Source organism: Lepidochelys kempii, chromosome 1 (genome assembly GCF_965140285.1).
Source record: "Lepidochelys kempii isolate rLepKem1 chromosome 1, rLepKem1.hap1, whole genome shotgun sequence".
In the NCBI taxonomy this organism is placed as follows: domain Eukaryota; kingdom Metazoa; phylum Chordata; order Testudines; family Cheloniidae; genus Lepidochelys; species Lepidochelys kempii.
The window spans coordinates 258,812,058-258,829,037 of record NC_136380.1 but is presented as its reverse complement, the minus strand read 5'-3'; the positions used below and the strand labels follow the sequence as shown (position 1 = coordinate 258,829,037).

The 16,980-nt window shown below is 49.3% G+C and overlaps 1 protein-coding gene across 1 annotated transcript; it reads right to left on the bottom strand.

Moving 5' to 3' along the window:
• Positions 1-605: 605 nt before the first annotated feature.
• On the bottom strand, positions 606-10,423 carry MAFF (MAF bZIP transcription factor F). Its single transcript, XM_073326263.2, has 3 exons — positions 10,158-10,423; positions 4,220-4,289; positions 606-3,593 (listed from the first exon to the last, which is right to left on the bottom strand). Exons 2-3 carry the CDS (start codon positions 4,253-4,255, stop codon positions 3,180-3,182), a joined length of 450 nt encoding a protein of 149 aa, XP_073182364.1. The 5' UTR covers positions 4,256-4,289; positions 10,158-10,423; the 3' UTR covers positions 606-3,179.
• Positions 10,424-16,980: the final 6,557 nt, after the last annotated feature.

The following is a 16,980-nucleotide window of genomic DNA, read 5'->3' as shown; positions in this document are numbered from 1 at the left end:
ATCCCAGTGTATTGCAATGATAATGCAAATCTTTAGACCCACATTAAAAAAAAAAAAAAAGACAGATTAAATTATTTTTCTGGGAAATGGCAAATCCATAAAAAAAAAAAAATGACCAGGCTGGTTGAATACCAGCCAGGTGGTAACCTTAGGGCTGAGACATGTTGTCTAGGCATTGTGTGCATTTGTGTTGCTGCCTCCCATGTTGGACCTGTCCTGTGTATAAAAGTGAAGTCCACCCTGAGGCCAGTCACTCTGACTCCTGCCACTAGGATCCACATTCACTAGTATCTACAACCCAAGTGTTTTAAAAGACCTCAGACCCCCAAATCATGTGATTGCACAGAACCCAAGTTCTTTTTATTCATCTTCTAGGTTCTGAGCACTTTGGGTGCAGCTGGTTCATGTACCAAATCTTTTCTGGCCAACTGGCAGGGCTAGTAACTTCTTTAATGAAAATGATATCTGCCACGCAAGCTCTTGACTCCAACAAGCAGGGCTTTGCAAAAAACAGCCAACCGAGAGCATCACAAGAGCTGGCAATACTTATTCAGTTTGATAAGGCCAGAGATCTGTTCTACAGCTTAATAAACTCACACCCTCGCTGTGGAAAAAAACTTGCTTTATTTGTAAAGTTACAAAATACAGAGGAGTCGGGTAGATCACTTACTGTACGTCAGAAAATAAATACCTTTTTTTTGCTCTATATAAGTATAAGATAAAATGTGATTTGCATATATAAAATATAAAGTACGGCTCTGTACCAACATCCTGGCTGTGCCGAGAGGCGGAATGGCAAAGAGGACGTGAAAATAACTTACATTCGTGCAATAAATAAACCAAAGGTGGGGAAGGGGAAGGGAGAGGCTAACCATGGAACCTCTCACAAAGTACACTGAGGCGGGGAGGGGAAAGTTTGGCCACACCTCTCTGGAGCTGGCTGCGGCACTGTGGTGGGTGGCAGGGCAAGCTGCAGGGACCACCAACCCGATGTGGGGGAAATGAAGGGGTTAATTACCTAACCTAGCAGATGCCAGAATGGCGACTGCCTGGCATTACCTTTACTGACCTCTATGCTGTCTGTGTTTATTTATGAATCCGCCTCCTTCCTGTGCCCAAGCTCCTATTTGAATGATACTGGAAAAGGTGCCCGTGACTGGCAGGGAGCGGGGAACTATCCCCCGCTCCCTGAGCCACCACCTGGGCTCTCCACCTTCCCGCTTTCCCTCAACTAAGGGGTTGAGCCAGCCTGGCTCCGGGGAAAGGGCACCGAACTGGGAGTCAGGAGACTTGGCTTGTCAATTCCCAGGCGTGCCCCCAACCTGCTGGGTAACGTTGGGCTAGTCACTTCACCTGTGTGCCTCTGCTTCTCCCTCCCTTCCCCCCCCTCCCCCCCAGAGGGTACGCTCTTGGGGGCAGGAGCCCGCTCCCCCTCTGTTTGTACAGTGCCTAGCACAACAAGGTGCCAGTCTTGGTGGGGATGTCCAGGTGCTACTGTCATGTAACTAGTAATTTTATCTCCACTACAGCTGTGTTTATTTCCTTCCTGCTGGCCTTTTGAAGAGTCCCACCATGCCATGGAGGAAATGTCACCATTGGAAGGAAAGGGTGTGAGCATGTGTGTAAGCAGAGATAAAAGGACACTGCTCTCCTCCCCCTGTCTCTCCCCCCACCCCTAAAATTCCATCTTTAAAGCTAAAGAATCAAATGTGAGCGGCCAACCCATTTCAACTGGTTACTGGCTCCATCTGCCTTTTCAGGCTGTGCTGGTTTTTGTATGAATGGAGCCCGCCCAGCAAAAACCAGATTGATCCTACAACTTCCTTCTGCGTTGCTTATCTCTGCAGCTCATTTGGCAATTGTGCCAGCTCCCAGTTACGTAACCAGGACCGAAACGCGCTGTGCCTCCTTTGTTCTTTTCAGGTCTTCTAAATGCTGCGGTCACAAAACGTGATTGAAACAGTCTCTCCTCCCTCCTGTATTTCAAACCTAGTGCTGCTGCTATCCAACTGCCTCACTTGCTTTGTTCCTCTTTCTAGTGTCTCTACTCTCCCTCTCTTTCCTTCTCTCTCTCGCGCCCTCTTTTTTTCCCATCCTGGTCTCTCTCTCTCAAAACTCACTTCCTTGCCGTGCAGGAGATCTTGGAAATTTAGCCCCACTGCTAAACTTAAATTCACCCCTGCAGCTGAGTCTTTGTATTTCTAGTGTGCTCATCACCCTGATGTCTAGCCCAGAGCTGAGTTGTAATGGCCAGGAGCTGAGCCAGTCCTGACACGTGCTACAGAGAGCCTGTTGTCTCTCCATCACGCACAGGCTTGTCCTCTCTTTCCCCCCCCCTCCTCTCCATTAAACTGCAACCTCTCTTTCCCCCAGCACTACCCTAGCTCCTCTTAATACCCAATCCCTGGAGGACAGGCTTAACTCAGCTAGCAGAGCCTTTGCGATTTGCTCTCAATAGCAGTTGTTTCGGGGCCTTCCTGAAAAGGTGTGGGGAGGAGATCCAGGGGTTTCTGTGGCAGCTTGGGGAAGTGAAGACCCCCGGAATGCAACTGACAAGGGGGCAGGGAGGGTTGCAGTTTATCTCCCTCGCGGGAGGCCACAACAGAAAATCTGAAATAGAAGGGCCAGGGTTAGGGAAAGAGGGCAGCAGGGTTTTGGCAATTCCTGGCTACTCTCTGGATGGGTATCCCATCCCCTGCTCTGTGCTTGACAAAGCAGAACAGGTCCTTGGCCTGCCTCCTGATTCTCTCCCCCTGCACAATCTCACAGACCTTGGCGTCAGTGGGAGCTGTACCCCTACCAATAACAAATGGGAGCAGTCTCTGAGCCCCTTGTGTAAATACGGGGGGAGGAGGCACCGATGAGCAGGAGTAGCTAAGAGGAAACTTTTTATAACAGTACATAATTGGTCAGGGAGGGAATATTTAAGCTAGGAGATTCCTGTTGGCACATTTTCACCCAGCTTGCCAAGTTATGGGGGGGGCTGAACTACTGCTTGGTTCAAGGAAGATGGGAGCAGTGGGGAGAAATCGAGGGACCACTTGTTTTAAGGTCTTCAAGTCAATTCTGTCTCCTGCAGGGATTGTGGGAGAAGCCAGGGCAGCCGCTGTCCATTCTGGGTAAAGAGCTGGGCCCAGCCATGGAGGGAGGACGCAGTTCGTGGAGGGGTCGGGTGGGCACTAGGAGTATGTGGCCTGGTTGGTGCCAGATTTGACAATGGTGATGACGCTGGCGGTGGCCACCTTGGCGGCAGAGCCATGGGCAGCGACTGTGCGGGCAAAGCCCTGCAGCGCCTCGTACTTGCCCCGCAGGGCGTCCAGCTCCAGGCGCATGGCAGCGTTCTCGCGGGCCAGCTTGTCCACCTCCCGCTCCAGCTCCGTCTTCTGCTTCTGCAGCTCCTCCTTCTGGCAGACCCGCTTGACCCGGCAGCTGGCTGCGTAACCGCGGTTCTTCAGTGTGCGCCGGCGTTGCTTCAGCCGCGCCACCTCCTCCTTGGAGAGGCCCCGCAGGTGGTGATTCAGTTCCCGCACTGACAGCCCCATCAGCTCCTCATCTGACAGGTGGGGCGTGTTCTCCCCCAGCTCGCGCTTGATCTGGCCACGAGAGGACAGCGGGTGAGCAAAGAGTGCATTGGAGAGAGGGGGAGGGGTGGGGGAACAGAAGAGAGCACAAGGTGGGCAGGGGTGCTGGAAGGGGGGACAAGGGGGCCATGGCCCATCACTTTTAAAAGTGGGAGGGCTATGCCCTCCCCATTTTTACTGGCTGTAAGGGGGAGTGATGGGGGGAGGGGCAGAGAGGAGCGAACAGGGGGCTGAGGTCTTGGGGGGGAAGAGAGGCAGCGCAGGAGGCCTTGGGGGAAGTCGCAGTGTGGGGGCAGGGCTTTGGGGAGAAGAGGTGGCATGAGGGCAGGGGCTCGGGGAGAAGGGGCGGCGTGAGGGCGGGGTCTCGGGAAGAAGGGGCAAGGTGAGGGTGGGGCTTCAGGGAAAAGGGGTGGGGCATGGGCAGGGCTTCGGGGAGAAGGGGCGGCGTGGGGGCAGGGCCTCAGGGAAGGGGTGGTGTGGGGGTTGGGGCCATGGTTCAGGTGCCAGTGTCCCCCCCACTTTTAGGGCCCTTCCTCTGCTCCTGAGGGTAGGAGAGAGGAATGGAGGGAATAGGGATGGGGGAGCAGGGAGAGAGGAGGTGATGCTGGCTGTGCTCTTTGGTGCGAACTCACTCGTACCTTCAGGGCCTTGCTCGATAAACTGTCTGTAGACATTGTCTCCTGCAGTCGTGCTCCCCAAACGAGGACCCTGCAAACAAGCCAGAGGCAACATGTCACTTCCCTCTATCCCTGTTCATTTCATGCCTCAGGCTCCATTAGTAGGGGGAGGGGAGAAGACAGCCTGGCCCTACAAATTCCTCCCACATCCTTTCTTTGCTCCCCAGCATTTCTTGCCCCAGCCCCACAAGCCTGGAACATAAATCACTTGGTCCCTTCCCCAAGGACATGTTCACGGGGGTGTGGGTGCATCCTCTGTCCCGCTAGAGAGATGGGGGTTAGGGAACCGCAGAGACTCAGCACTGAATTAATCAGTTATTTCATTTTAAAAGCAAAACATTCCAAAATTCCTTCCTCTCCCTTATTTCCCCCAAATGACCAGCAGCAACCAGAACCCAGGGCTCCCTCTGAGAGCCCCCACCCACCCACCAATGCAGGTTATAGACAGGTTCCCCTCTGCCCCACGCCATCCGTCCATGAAATAGATGGGCCCTGCCTTCACCAGAAACTGCAGGAGGGCAAGAAGTTTCCTGACTGACAGGAAACGTGGTAGGGAGGCAGCTGGTGGGAGTGTCATTGAAATGTCCCTGCCTGGAAAGGAGGGCTAAAGGGAAAGTAAAAGCAACACAGGCAGCAGGACCAGAGATCAGCAGGGAGGCCGGGGAAAGGGGTGTTTGGCTGGTAGGGTTGTGGCATAACCCATAAAACTGCCTGGGGACTCTGTTCTTCCAGGCCCCCCTCTCACCTGTAGGCACCTGGCCTGCCCTGTCTGGCTCAGTGGGCCCTGGAAGAGATTAAACTCCCTCCCTGGATCTTGAGTTGGGAAGGAGACCTTTGCTGACAGATTGACAGAGCCCCACAGATGAGTGTAGGAGAGGGAGGGCCGGGGACAAAGGCAAGAGGCAGATGGATGAAGGCAGGTTTGGGGGTCGGGGGCAGGCATAAGAGAAGGGATCCACTGGGGGAGCTGTGCGTGTTGCTGTGGCACAGGCCCCCACAAAACTGAAGGGCAGCCCCACTAAAAGATCAAGCACCAGGGGACCCAAGCCGGGGACCCAAAATCAGTGTTTGAGTCTGGCCAGGAGGAGTGGGGGAGACCAGGCGGCCATTCAAAACTTACAAACTTGTCTGAAATACCCCAGTCCTGTGCCCTAGAGTTAGAGGATTTCAGAGGAGTCCCTGTCACAAGCAGCGCAAAGGGCTCTTTCAGCCTCCCCAGTACCCCTCAAGAGCCATTCAGGGTGCACATGTCTTTCTGAGCCGTCTTCCCCCACCCTCTGGGGACTGAGCTGGCAGAGGTGAGCCACGGGTCTTTCCCACGGACAGGAGTCACTCGCTTTGTTCTGCTGAGACATGCCCAGACATGATACTCGACTGAGCCCACGACCTGGGCAAACCAGGCTCATGGAGAACACTCTCCACAAGGGCCCAGCACTGGAGGTGGTAGGGGACTGAGGCACGTCCCTTTCACTCCTGAATGCCAACCGGAGCCCTGGCAGCAAGCAGGACGTCACCCCAGGGGTTCATGTAGATGCCACAGGGAATGGAGGAGGCAGTTCTGAGCTAGGAACAACTGCCAGGGCACATCAGGAATGGGACAGCTCCCTCAGGGGCTGCTCTGACTGCCCTGTGGCAGGCAGGGACCTCTTCTGGGGACCAGAGTAAGACTGTGACACCCCCCCACCCCCATGAGGATACAAATACAGGCGCTCACGTAGGCCTGCATGTAGAAACACCATCCAGATTTCCACCTGGCTGAGCGGTATCATTCTCTTTACCTGCCCTAAACTGCTGCAGAGTAGCCACCTTCCATCTCGGGGGGCGGGGCAGAGTGAGCCCTATCTAGAAAGCATTTGGGATAGAAGGCACTAGAAATACGGACACTTTTTTTGTCCCACCTACATGCACATGGGTCTAATACAGAACAAGGATGTGCCCAGATGTACCTGCACAATCATGCGCAAGTTTGCCACCTGCCCTGCCTGTGAAATGTGAGCAGAGCCATGAAGCCAGGGGCTCTGACAAAGCCCATCCTCAAACACACACGGAAAGAAACGAAACAGTGTCAGAGCCAGGAATCACCTCATTTCATGGACACCCCATGCTTTCTGCCCCACCCTCCCATGCTGGAGGCTGGCGCAGAACAGGTAGGTGGCAAAGACTCCTCTGCTCTGTGGCTGAGTGAATCACATGTCTGGAGAGTCCCAGAGGAGGAGGAGCAGGAGTGAGGGAGGCAGCAGGAGTGTGGGAGGGAGAAAAGCCATCTCACTGTGATTCAGCATAGAGAGCAGCAAGGTCACCAAGGCTATACATGCCCCCTTCTCGTAATTCTCCCCCTGCGGCAGGGTGGAAGGGAGGGGAAGGATTGCAAGGCTGAAATGTGACCATGATTATCATGAAACAGCAGCCATACAGCGCTGTGAATTCACCCAGCAAGACATGTTCTCTGTCCCAATGAGCTTCCAGTGTAAGCTAGACAGGACAGGGGCGACAGACCAGGTAAGCAAGGGTGTGAGGGCTAGTGATAAGAGAAAGAGGAGGTGGTGTTGGAAGAGGTGGACTTGAAGGCAGAGAGAGGCTGCCTGATGGTTGAGAAGAGGCAGACTGCTCCAACCGCAGGGAGCAGAACAAGGGAAGGTGGAGAGACAAGAGCATGAGAAGGAGCCCTAAGGAAGAAAGGGTTGGGAGAAGTATAGGGAGTGAGGGAGAACGAAGGGGAAATAAGAGCAGAGTTGGAAGCAGGGGGTGGAGTATGCAGGGCCCCTAGACATGTGGGTGAGGAGCTGGCATCAGATACAATAAGAGACACACTAAAAATGGGGGTCATGGATGGGGTGACATGGTCAGAGCAACAGGAGAGGTGGACAGTGCAATATTTGATTGTCTGGAGGGGGCAGGCACTGTTAGAGGCAGAGGCCAAACTGTAAGACGTTACAGTAACTAAGACAAAAAAATCAGAGCCTCATGTAACCTGAGTTCATTGCAGCTGAGTACGGAAATGCTTGTCCGGGCTCAGTCTGCCATTGTCACAAGTGAAAGGACTTTAGTTCAGATTCACAAGAATAGTCACTTGAGACGCGCAACTTGAGATGCCCACTGTCAGAGACAGGAGACTGTGGAGTTGGAGACAGGTGTAGAACTTCCCTGATCTGGCGAAGATGGAATCAGAGACCAGGAGCAGGCCCCCACTCGTGGATATCAGAGTCTGTCCAGAGTCAGTCTTCTGCTACTTTAAGAAGCTTGGGTGAGGTGTTAAAGCTAAGATACCTCGTGCACATCAGGAAATTCAATTATCTGGGTACCCCAGTGGCATTAACTCAGCTACATTGTGCCTCACACGCTAACGCAGAACATTAAACACCATGTTTAGCTGATCAGTGTTTTTCAGTCCCTGACTTTTCCCACATCTTGGAATGACTATAAATTATCTCCTGTCTGCCCTGCTTTAGGGGCGTGATTTAACACACACAAGGGACAGGGAATTCAGGCCTAGTCCTCCAAGGTAGTTAGCTGCCAAACTCCCATGCTTCAATATTCATGGTTCCAGCAGCAACCCCACTTAACTGGACGCTGCTCCCATTGAACTCAGGGGCAAAACTTCCATTGACTCCACTGGGTACAAGACTGGGCTCACTTTGTTGATTCATGCCCAGCATTGTCGCATGTAGCTCCACTGGTCTTAGGATAAGGCAATAAAAAATAAAAATAAAAAAGGTCCCCCCCCAGAGAAAAGGAGGTTTCCTAGGTAGTGTCTTCTCTTCCCTTACTACCATCTGGAGGTGGCGGGAGAGTTGTAATTCTGTGATTTGATGGGGAGAGAAGAGACCTGGCACCTAAAGGTGCCTCGATACCATTGTGATGGATGTACTAAAAGTAGGCAGATAAGCTGGTTGACACTGCGTGGGAGGAGGTGGCAATGGTGGCAAATGTGTGGGGATGGGGTAAAACTATTGCGAGTAGCATCTAATTCTAGCAGTGATTCCCCATTGGGACGGTGCACTAGACTGTCCTAGTAGGGGAAAACTGGACCTTTTCCCCTCACTCTGCACCAGGTTTTGAAGGGTGAGCAATAGCTGCACCTGAAGGGAGGCATCTGCCTGGAGAAACCTCCATTCAGTGTTGTGGGAGAGGGAGAATTCCAAAGGGAATCCCTCCCCAACCTACCTCAGTCGAGGCAGATCCCAGCAATGTTGATTATGTTGGGCGCTAAGCAGCATCCCAAACACTGGAGGAGGATGGAGATACCAGTGTATGACCTGTGGGTGGTAGAAGGGGGTACGTGAGGTTCAGAAGAGGAACTAATGAGCGTAGCGAAGTGGGAGGGTGTGACTGCCTTAACTGCTATTTCCTTGCTTTTTATGGCTTGTATTAGCAGGATTCACAGCCTAGCAACCTTACCTCCAAGTATTTGTGTGGGATCTGATATAATAGTTGTCATGTGATAATGAGTCGCTTAATTCTAACATTGAACATGAAGTAAGTATTAATCCTAAGCTACTCTCTCTGCTTCCCTATAGAATTTCTGCCTCGAACTTTCCCCTGCCCTTCCTGCCTGGCTTCCTGCTAGAGATTTAAAGAAACAGTACACACATATCCACACAAGTATGACCTGTGCTTAATGTATACTCAGTGATAGTCATTAAAAATGCAGCATTTGCCCACAAGTCATCACATGTTGGCATGTGTGACAGTGTCATTTCCCCCCTAGATATCCTTAGAATAAGAAATAAGCCTGGTACTTGTATGGCATCTGCTGGCAAATGTAACTAGCGCCTTTTATCCCAAGAATTCAAAGTGCTCTGTAAATTCATTTCCAAGCTATGCTGTTTACACAGGGATGATCACTCCGCCTGCCACTGAAATGCAGTCACCTCTGGGCCCAAACACAGCAGCTGCTCAACAGTGCACAGCAGTACTACACAATAATTCAGGACAGAAGGCAAACGAAGAACAATATCTATCCAACCGAAACCTCAAAGGGAATTTAGGGGCTAAATTTTGCAACTGTTGCATAGCTAACACTACCACTGAAGTCAATGGGAGCTCAAGACGAAGCAAAGAACACAAGATGGGGTCCTTGTGGTTTACCCCAGGTGGCATTTGGCTGTGATTGTGTATCTCTGAGGTACAAAAAAATGGGATATCTGGGATGATCCTGAGCCCATAAAACTGGACAGTGGGCAGTGTGTACTGAGCACCCATACCGATTTCCCAGGACAACTACCTTAAAAAAGGGATCATCCTGTGAAAACCTGGACAGACGGCAATCCTAGATTTGGCCAGGGTAGAAGGAAGGGCTAACATCTCTAGTCTTATTAAATGTGCCAGCGGATTCTCAATAGATCAGGGCCTCAGTTGTACCTCTCTTTCACTCACACACATACATGCCCCACACACAGTTAATTTGCGCCATGAGTAACTTCTCTGTTATTGAGAGATTTCCTGCCTTCACAGCTGTCTAAGCTCAGCAATGGGTGTGTATAAAACAGACATGAATGCACACTCACAGAGACACTCTGTGCTTTTGAGCATTTTGAGCACTCTGATCCTCTCCAGTGCACCTCTCCCCACATGCTTCTCTGAAGATAAACCCCTAATATCCCAACCTGATAAAACTATGTCCTTCACCAGCCACACTTTCGCCCGCCTTGATTTCAGCTGACATCAACCCTCCCTTTAGCTGTACACACGCACTCCTAAAATAAACGCGCCACAGAGAAGAGCTGTATCATTCAGGCTTTTTATCCTTCTCTGGGCACAAGGAAAACAAAAAGCCCACACTGGTGGGATGCACACATACACAGCCAGGAACATAAACACACCACCCCAAGCTCTTTGAAGACTGTAAACATCCCTCCTATGGAGGGCTGGGAAAGAGATAAGCAGAGTTCTCACTTACTGCGTGCGTGCGTGCGTTGGTTCGAGTCTTTGTTGGTGCTCTCCTCCCTTCTTTATCCCCTTGGAGATCCTTTTTCTTTATGGTTTTGCTCTGTAACCTGCTTGTTTGAAGTTGTTGTCTGGCGAGGAGCTGGGCTCTGGGCTGAGATCTGCTGAGTTGTAATGTGAGTTTCCTGGAATTACTCACTCACAGGATTCTTTTCATTCATAAAAACACAGTCATGCGATGACATCATTGTTTCCCCTCCCTCTCTCCCCATCTTAGCGAAGGGCACAGCACAAGCGTTGGAAGCGACAGGAAGCGGCCATCTTGGTGCTGGGCATTAATCTTAAAGGGCCAAGTCCCTTTGTTCTTCTGCGTATCAATAACCATTATGACTTTTGGCATTAATAATTAATAATGATATGTGTACTTTTCTAGGGAGAGATGATTTTGTTGCTGTTAAAGCATAGCACTGGGAATCAGAAGATGCAGGTGGTAGTCCTGACTTTGTCGTTTGGGCAATATTACCTCAGCCGCCTTGTCTTTCTCATAGCCTGGCACCAGCAGGGCTGCACTGCACTGCATACAACAATGGAAGACATCGAATGTTACCATCCAAAATGGAAACTCCACAACATGAAGAAGAAAAAAAGCGAAACTTAACAGCATTACCTCACCTTGTCGCACTTGGGCAAACCCACCTTGTCGCACTTGGGCAAACCATTTAGCCTCTCACGTTTCCCCTTTGTGAACTGGGGATATTGATAGTTCCCCCTGCCACCCAGACTTCTTGTAAGGCTAAATTAATTAACCTGTGCAAAGTGCATTGATCTCCTTGGGTGGAAAGCACTGTAGCAGTGGGCATTATTATTATTGTGTTATTAACAGTGTCTTGCATCTGAGGACTTCAAAGCGCTCAAGATTAGGAATGAATTTTAAATGGCTTCTTTTAAAATGTTGGATGAGTATATATTAAAAGTGGAGAAGAAGGGGAACCATTGTTGCTTGGTGGTGGGGGGGTTTGTTTTGTTTTGTTTTGTTTTGTTTTTTGAAGAAAAAAGAACAGGAGTACTTGTGGCACCTTAGAGACAAACAAATTTATTAGAGCATAAGTTTTCGTGGGCTACAGCCCACTTCATCGGGTGCATAGAATGGAACATATAGTAAGAAGATACATATATACATCCAGAGAAGGTAGAAGTTGCCATGCAAACTGTAAGAGGCTAATTAATTAAGATGAGCTATTATCAGCAGAAGAAGACAAAAAACTTTTGTAGTGATAATCAAGATGGCCCATTTAGACAGTTGACAAGAAGGTGTGAGGATACTTAACATGGGGAAATAGATTCAATATGTGTAATGACCCAGCCACTCCAGTCTCTATTCAAACCCAAGTTAATCGTATCTAGTTTGCATATTAATTCAAGCTCAGCAGTTTCTCGTTGGAGTCTGTTTTTGAAGCTTTTCTGTTGCAAACTTGCCACCCTTACGTCTTTTACTGAGTGACTAGAGAGGTTGAAGTGTTCTCCTACCAGTTTTTGAACGTTATGATTCCTGATGTCAGATTTGTGTCCATTTATTCTTTTGAGTAGAGACTGTCCGGTTTGGCCAATGTACATGGCAGAGGGGCATTGCTGGTACATGATGGCATATATCACATTGGTAGATGTGCAGGTGAATGAGCCCCTGATGATGTGGCTAATGTGATTAGGTCCTGTGATGGTGTCACTTGAATAAATATGTGGTCAGAGTTGGCATCAGGCTTTGTTGCAAGGATAGGTTCCTGGGTTAGTGTTTTTGTTGTGTGGTGTGTGGTTGCTGGAGAGTATTTGCTTCAGGTTGGGGGGCTGTCTGTAAGCGAGGACTGGTCTGTCTCCCAAGATCTGTGAGAGTGAGGGATCATTTTTTAGGATAGGTTGTAAATCTTTGATGATGCGCTGGAGAGGTTTTAGTTGGGGGCTGAAGGTGACGGCTAGTGGTGTTCTGTTCTTTTCTTTGTTGGGCCTGTCCTGTAATAGGTGACTTCTGGATACTCTTCTGGCTCTGTCAATCTGTTTTTTCACTTCAGCAGGTGGGTATTGTAGTTTTAAGAATGCTTGATAGAGATCTTGTAGGTGTTTGTCTCTGTCTGAGGGATTGGAGCAAATGCGGTTGTATCTTAGAGCTTGGCTGTAGACAATGGATCTTGTGGTGTGTCCTGGGTGGAAGCTGGAGACATGTAAGTAAGAATAATGGTCAGTAGGTTTCCGGTATAGGGTGGTGTTTATGTGACCATCACTTATTAGCACAGTAGTGTCCAGGAAATGGACCTCTTGTGTGGATTGGTCTAGGCTGAGGTTGATGGTGGGATGGAAATTGTTGAAATCAATGTGGAATTCCTCAAGGGCTTCTTTTCCATGGGTCCAGATGATGAAGATGTCATCAATGTAGCGCAAGTAGAGTAGGGGTGTTAGGGGACGAGAGCTAAGGAAGTGTTGTGCTAAGTCAGCCATAAAAATGTTGGCATACTACGGGGCCATGCGGGTACCCATAGCAGTGCCGCTGACTTGAAGGTATATATTGTCCCCAAATGTGAAATAGTTGTGGGTGAGGACAAAGTCACAAAGGTCAGCCACCAGGTTAGCCATGACATTATCAGGGATACTGTTCGTGATAGCTTGTAGTCCATCTTTGTGTGGAATGTTGGTGTAGAGGGCTTCTACATCTATAGTGGCTAGGATGGTGTTTTCTGGAAGATCACCAGTGGATTGTAGTTTCCTCAGGAAGTCAGTGGTGTCTCGAAGATAGCTGGGAGTGCTGGTAGCGTAGGGCCTGAGGAGAGAGTCCACATAGCCAGACAATCCTGCTGTTAGGGTGCCAATGCCTGAGATGATGGGGCATCCAGAATTTCCAGATTTATGGATCTTTGGTAGCAGATAGAATACCCCTGGTCGGGGTTCTAGGCATGTGTCTGCACAGATCTGTTCCTGTGCTTTTTCAGGGAGTTTCTTGAGCAGATGGTGTGGTTTCTTTTGGTAATCCACAGTGGGCTCAGAGGATAATGGCCTGTAGAATGTGGAGTTAGAGAGCTGCCTAGCAGCCTCGTGTTCATATACCAACTTATTTCATAATGACGACAGCACCTTCTTTGTCAGCCTTTTTTATTATGATGTCAGAGTTGTTCCTGAGGCTGTTGATGGTGTTGTGTTCAGCGCGGCTGAGGTTATGGGGCAAGTGATGCTGCTTTTCCACAATTTCAGTCTGTGCATGTCGACGGAAGCACTCTATGTAGAAGTTCAGTCTGTTGTTTCGACCTTCAGGAGGAGTCCACACAGAATCCTTCTTTTTGTAGTGTTGGTAGGAAGGATTCTGTGGGTTAGTATGTTGTTCAGAGGTGTGTTGGAAATATTCTTTGAGTCAGAGATGTCGAAAGTAGGATTCTAAGTCACCACAGAACTGAATCATATTCGTGGGCCTGGAGGGACAAAAGGAGAGGCCCCGAGATAGGACAGACTCTTCTGCCGGGCTAAGAGTATAGCTGGAACGATTAATAATATTGTTGGGTGGGTTAAGGGAACTACTGTAGTGGCTCCTGGTGGCATGTAGCAGTTCAGATAGTTTAGTGTCCTTTTTCCTTTGTAGAGAAGCAAAATTTGTGTTGTAAATGGCTTGTCTATCTTTTGTAAAATCTATCCATGTGGAAGTTTGTGTGGAAGGTTGTTTTTTTATGAGAGTATCCAGTTTTGAGAGCTCATTCTTAATCTTTCCCTGTTTGCTGTATAGGATGTTGATCAGGTGGTTTTGCAGTTTCTTTGAAAGTATGTGGCACAATCTCTCAGCATAGTCTATGTGATATGTAGATTGTAATGGATTTTTTACCTTTAGTCCTTTTGGTATGATGTCCATCTGTTTGCATTTGGAAAGGAAGATGATGTCTGTCTGTGTCTGTACGAGTTTTTTCATGAAGTTGGTGGATTTCCATTCCATACGGCTAAAGTCAGTGCCTTGCATAATGACAGGAAAGTATTTTTAATTAGAGGCAGGCGTAATCCATACCAAAAAATGGAAGGGTTCACCCATCCCTTCTGGAGTTGTTATATCAATATGTTGTGTGTGTTGAAAGACACATCATATAGGGATGACATGTCTAAGATTACTATAAAAAGGAATTTCCTACTGCCTCTAACAGCACGCCTTCCTTCTACCATTTAGTGCACCAGTCATGGGGTACTGAGATTATCTGGTCACACGACTTGCCTGAAATTTACTGAGCAGTCGCAATTTTCCAACATCTGGCCTGCTGCCTCCAAGTTTAGAGGACAATGAATGAATCTTTTGGCATTTATTTGGGGTCTTGTCATGTTACATTGGGTGGGGATAAACATTGCAACACAGCATTTAGTTCTGCATGGACAAATACAGAAAGGAAGGAACTGTAAAGGGGATGATTCCTGGCTAATTTCAGCCATCAGAACATCATGGTTTAGCTTTTCTCTCCTTTACAAAATTAACCTGTAGTAATGATTCAATGATGACAATGATGTTACTGAAGCGTTAGGCCAGGACTGCAGGGTAGTATTGTGTTTCTTTTTTTACCAGGGCTTCTGTAGGGGCAAGGTTGCGGAAGATTGGCGAGGAGCTAAGTGGTGGACTGAGTATGTGACTAGATGTAAGCGGAGGATGCAGGCAGTTTCAATGAACTTTATCCGACAGACCCTGCCAAAAGATATTGTAGCATAGCTCAGCATATTTTTGCCTGTAAACAAGTCAGTTTATGTAATAAGCATAAATTATATATGTAAGAATGTAACCGGCTGTTGAGCTCATGTAACCCCGAAATAAGCATGGAGAATATAGCGCCGCAGAGGACTCCCCCCCACAGCGGAGTCCTGCCTGGTCAGCTGTCCCGAATGGCCAGAGTCCCCTGCAACCCCTCCATGCGTCCTAGGGGCTCCCCGCGCAGATTGGAGCGTAAGTTCTTCCTTCCTTCAATAAAGCATAGTTTACTATTCTTAGGCCTGAGTGTCCTCCTTTCGCTGGTATCTTCCCCCCCAGCCCTTGCGGGCACAGCTTCCTATCATCTTGTCCAGAAACTCAGTCATATGGGTTACATAGCTAGTGATTTCTGTGCCCCAGGACATAGCATTTGCTGAGACTCCTTTGCGTTCATGCAGGTATCAGTCCTTGAGGAAAAAAGAGGGACAACATTTGCCATCCTTCCACTCATTTTAGGCCAGTCCTGTCGTTCATGGGTCCAGTTTTGCCAACTCCAAATGTTCAAAAATCGTGAGTCAGGCTCACCAAAAATCATGAGGTTGGTTTTAAAATCATGAAATTATGTAACAATAACAGATTTGGTGTTGTTTTTATTCGCCTTCTGCTTTTTGAGCCTTTAGGGCAGTGGCTCTCAATCTTCCAGACGACTGTACCCCTCTTCAGGAGTCTGATTTGTCTTGCATACACCAAGTTTCACCTCTCTTAAAAAGTACTTGCTTACAAAACCAGACATAAAAATACAAAAGTATCACAGCCACTATTACTGAAAAAATTTTCACTTTCTCATTTTTACCCTATAATTATAAAATAAATCAATTGGGATATAAATACTGGACTTCCATTTCAGTGTATCGGATACAGATCAGTATATACAAGTCACTGTATGAAATTTTAGTTTGTACTGACTTCGTTAGTGATTTTTATGTAGCCTGTTGTAAAACTAGGCAAATATCTAGAGGAGTTGATGTAGCCCTGGAAGACCTCTGTGTATCCCCAGGGGTACCCGTATCCCTAGTTGAGAACCGCTGCTTTAGGGGGCACTGGAGTCACATTTTGAAGCTTTCTCCACAGCCATGAGGGCTAGAAATTTACTTTTTCTTTTAGAATGAAGGCTGAAATCATCACATAGTCACCTGACTACAGGATCTGGGGCTTTAAGGAAAACTGTAATTATCCTGAGACTCATGACAAAATCATGGGAGTTGGCAACTCTGTAAAAAGGACATCATGTTGTTGCACAGTGACTAGAGCTCTTCGTCTCTTGTTATCTTCAAATCTAGACTGGATGTCCTTCTGGAAGATATACGTTAGTCAGACACCTGTTGCTAGGCTCAGTACAGGGGTGACTGGGTGAAATTTTATGGCCTGTGATCTACAAGAGGTCAGACTTGATTAGAGGTGGGCAAACTACAGCCTGCGGGCCACTTCCGGCCTGCAGGACCATCCTGCCCGGCCCCTGAGCTCCCGGATGGGGTGGCTCGCCCCCAGCCCCTCCTCTGCTGTCCCCCCTCTCCCGAGACACACCGCCATACGGGCAACGCAGCTTGTGCCTACCCACCTCCCAAGCTTTCCAATAAGCTTGTCCTGCCGCCGGCATGGTAAGGGGGTGGGGGGAGGGGTGGTTAAATAAGGGGCAGGAGGTCCTGGGGTGGCAGTCAGGGGACAGGGGGCGGTTGGATGGGGCGGAGGTTCGGGGGAGGAGCGGTCAGGAGATGGAGCAGGGGGGGTTGGATGGGGGTAGGGTCCCAGGGGGTTGGGGGGTCCCAGGAGAGGGGGGACAGGGAGCTGGAGGGGGGGTTGGATAGGGGGTGGGGTCCTGGGGGGCAGTTAGGGATGGAGGTCCCGGGAGGGGGCGGTCAGGGGACAAGGAGCAGGGGGGGTTGGATGGGTCGGGGGTTCTGAGGGGGGCAGTCAGGGGGTGGGAAATGGGAGGGGGCGGATAGGGGGTCGGGGCCAGTCTGTTTGGGGAGGCACAGCCTTCCCTACCCAGCCCTCCATACAGTTTTGCAACCCTGATGTGGCCCTCAGGCCAAAAAGTTTGCCCACCCCTGGACAAGATGATCTAATGACCCCTCTTCTGGCCTTA

What these genes read in the sequence shown, in the direction of transcription:
- MAFF (XM_073326263.2), bottom strand. Translation starts at nt 4,255, where the DNA reads ATGTCTACAGACAGTTTATCGAGCAAGGCCCTGAAG. An exon ending in TATCGAGCAAGGCCCTGAAG is followed by an intron (nt 3,594 to 4,219) that starts GTACGAGTGAGT and finishes TCTCGTGGCCAG; the next exon opens with ATCAAGCGCGAGCTGGGGGA.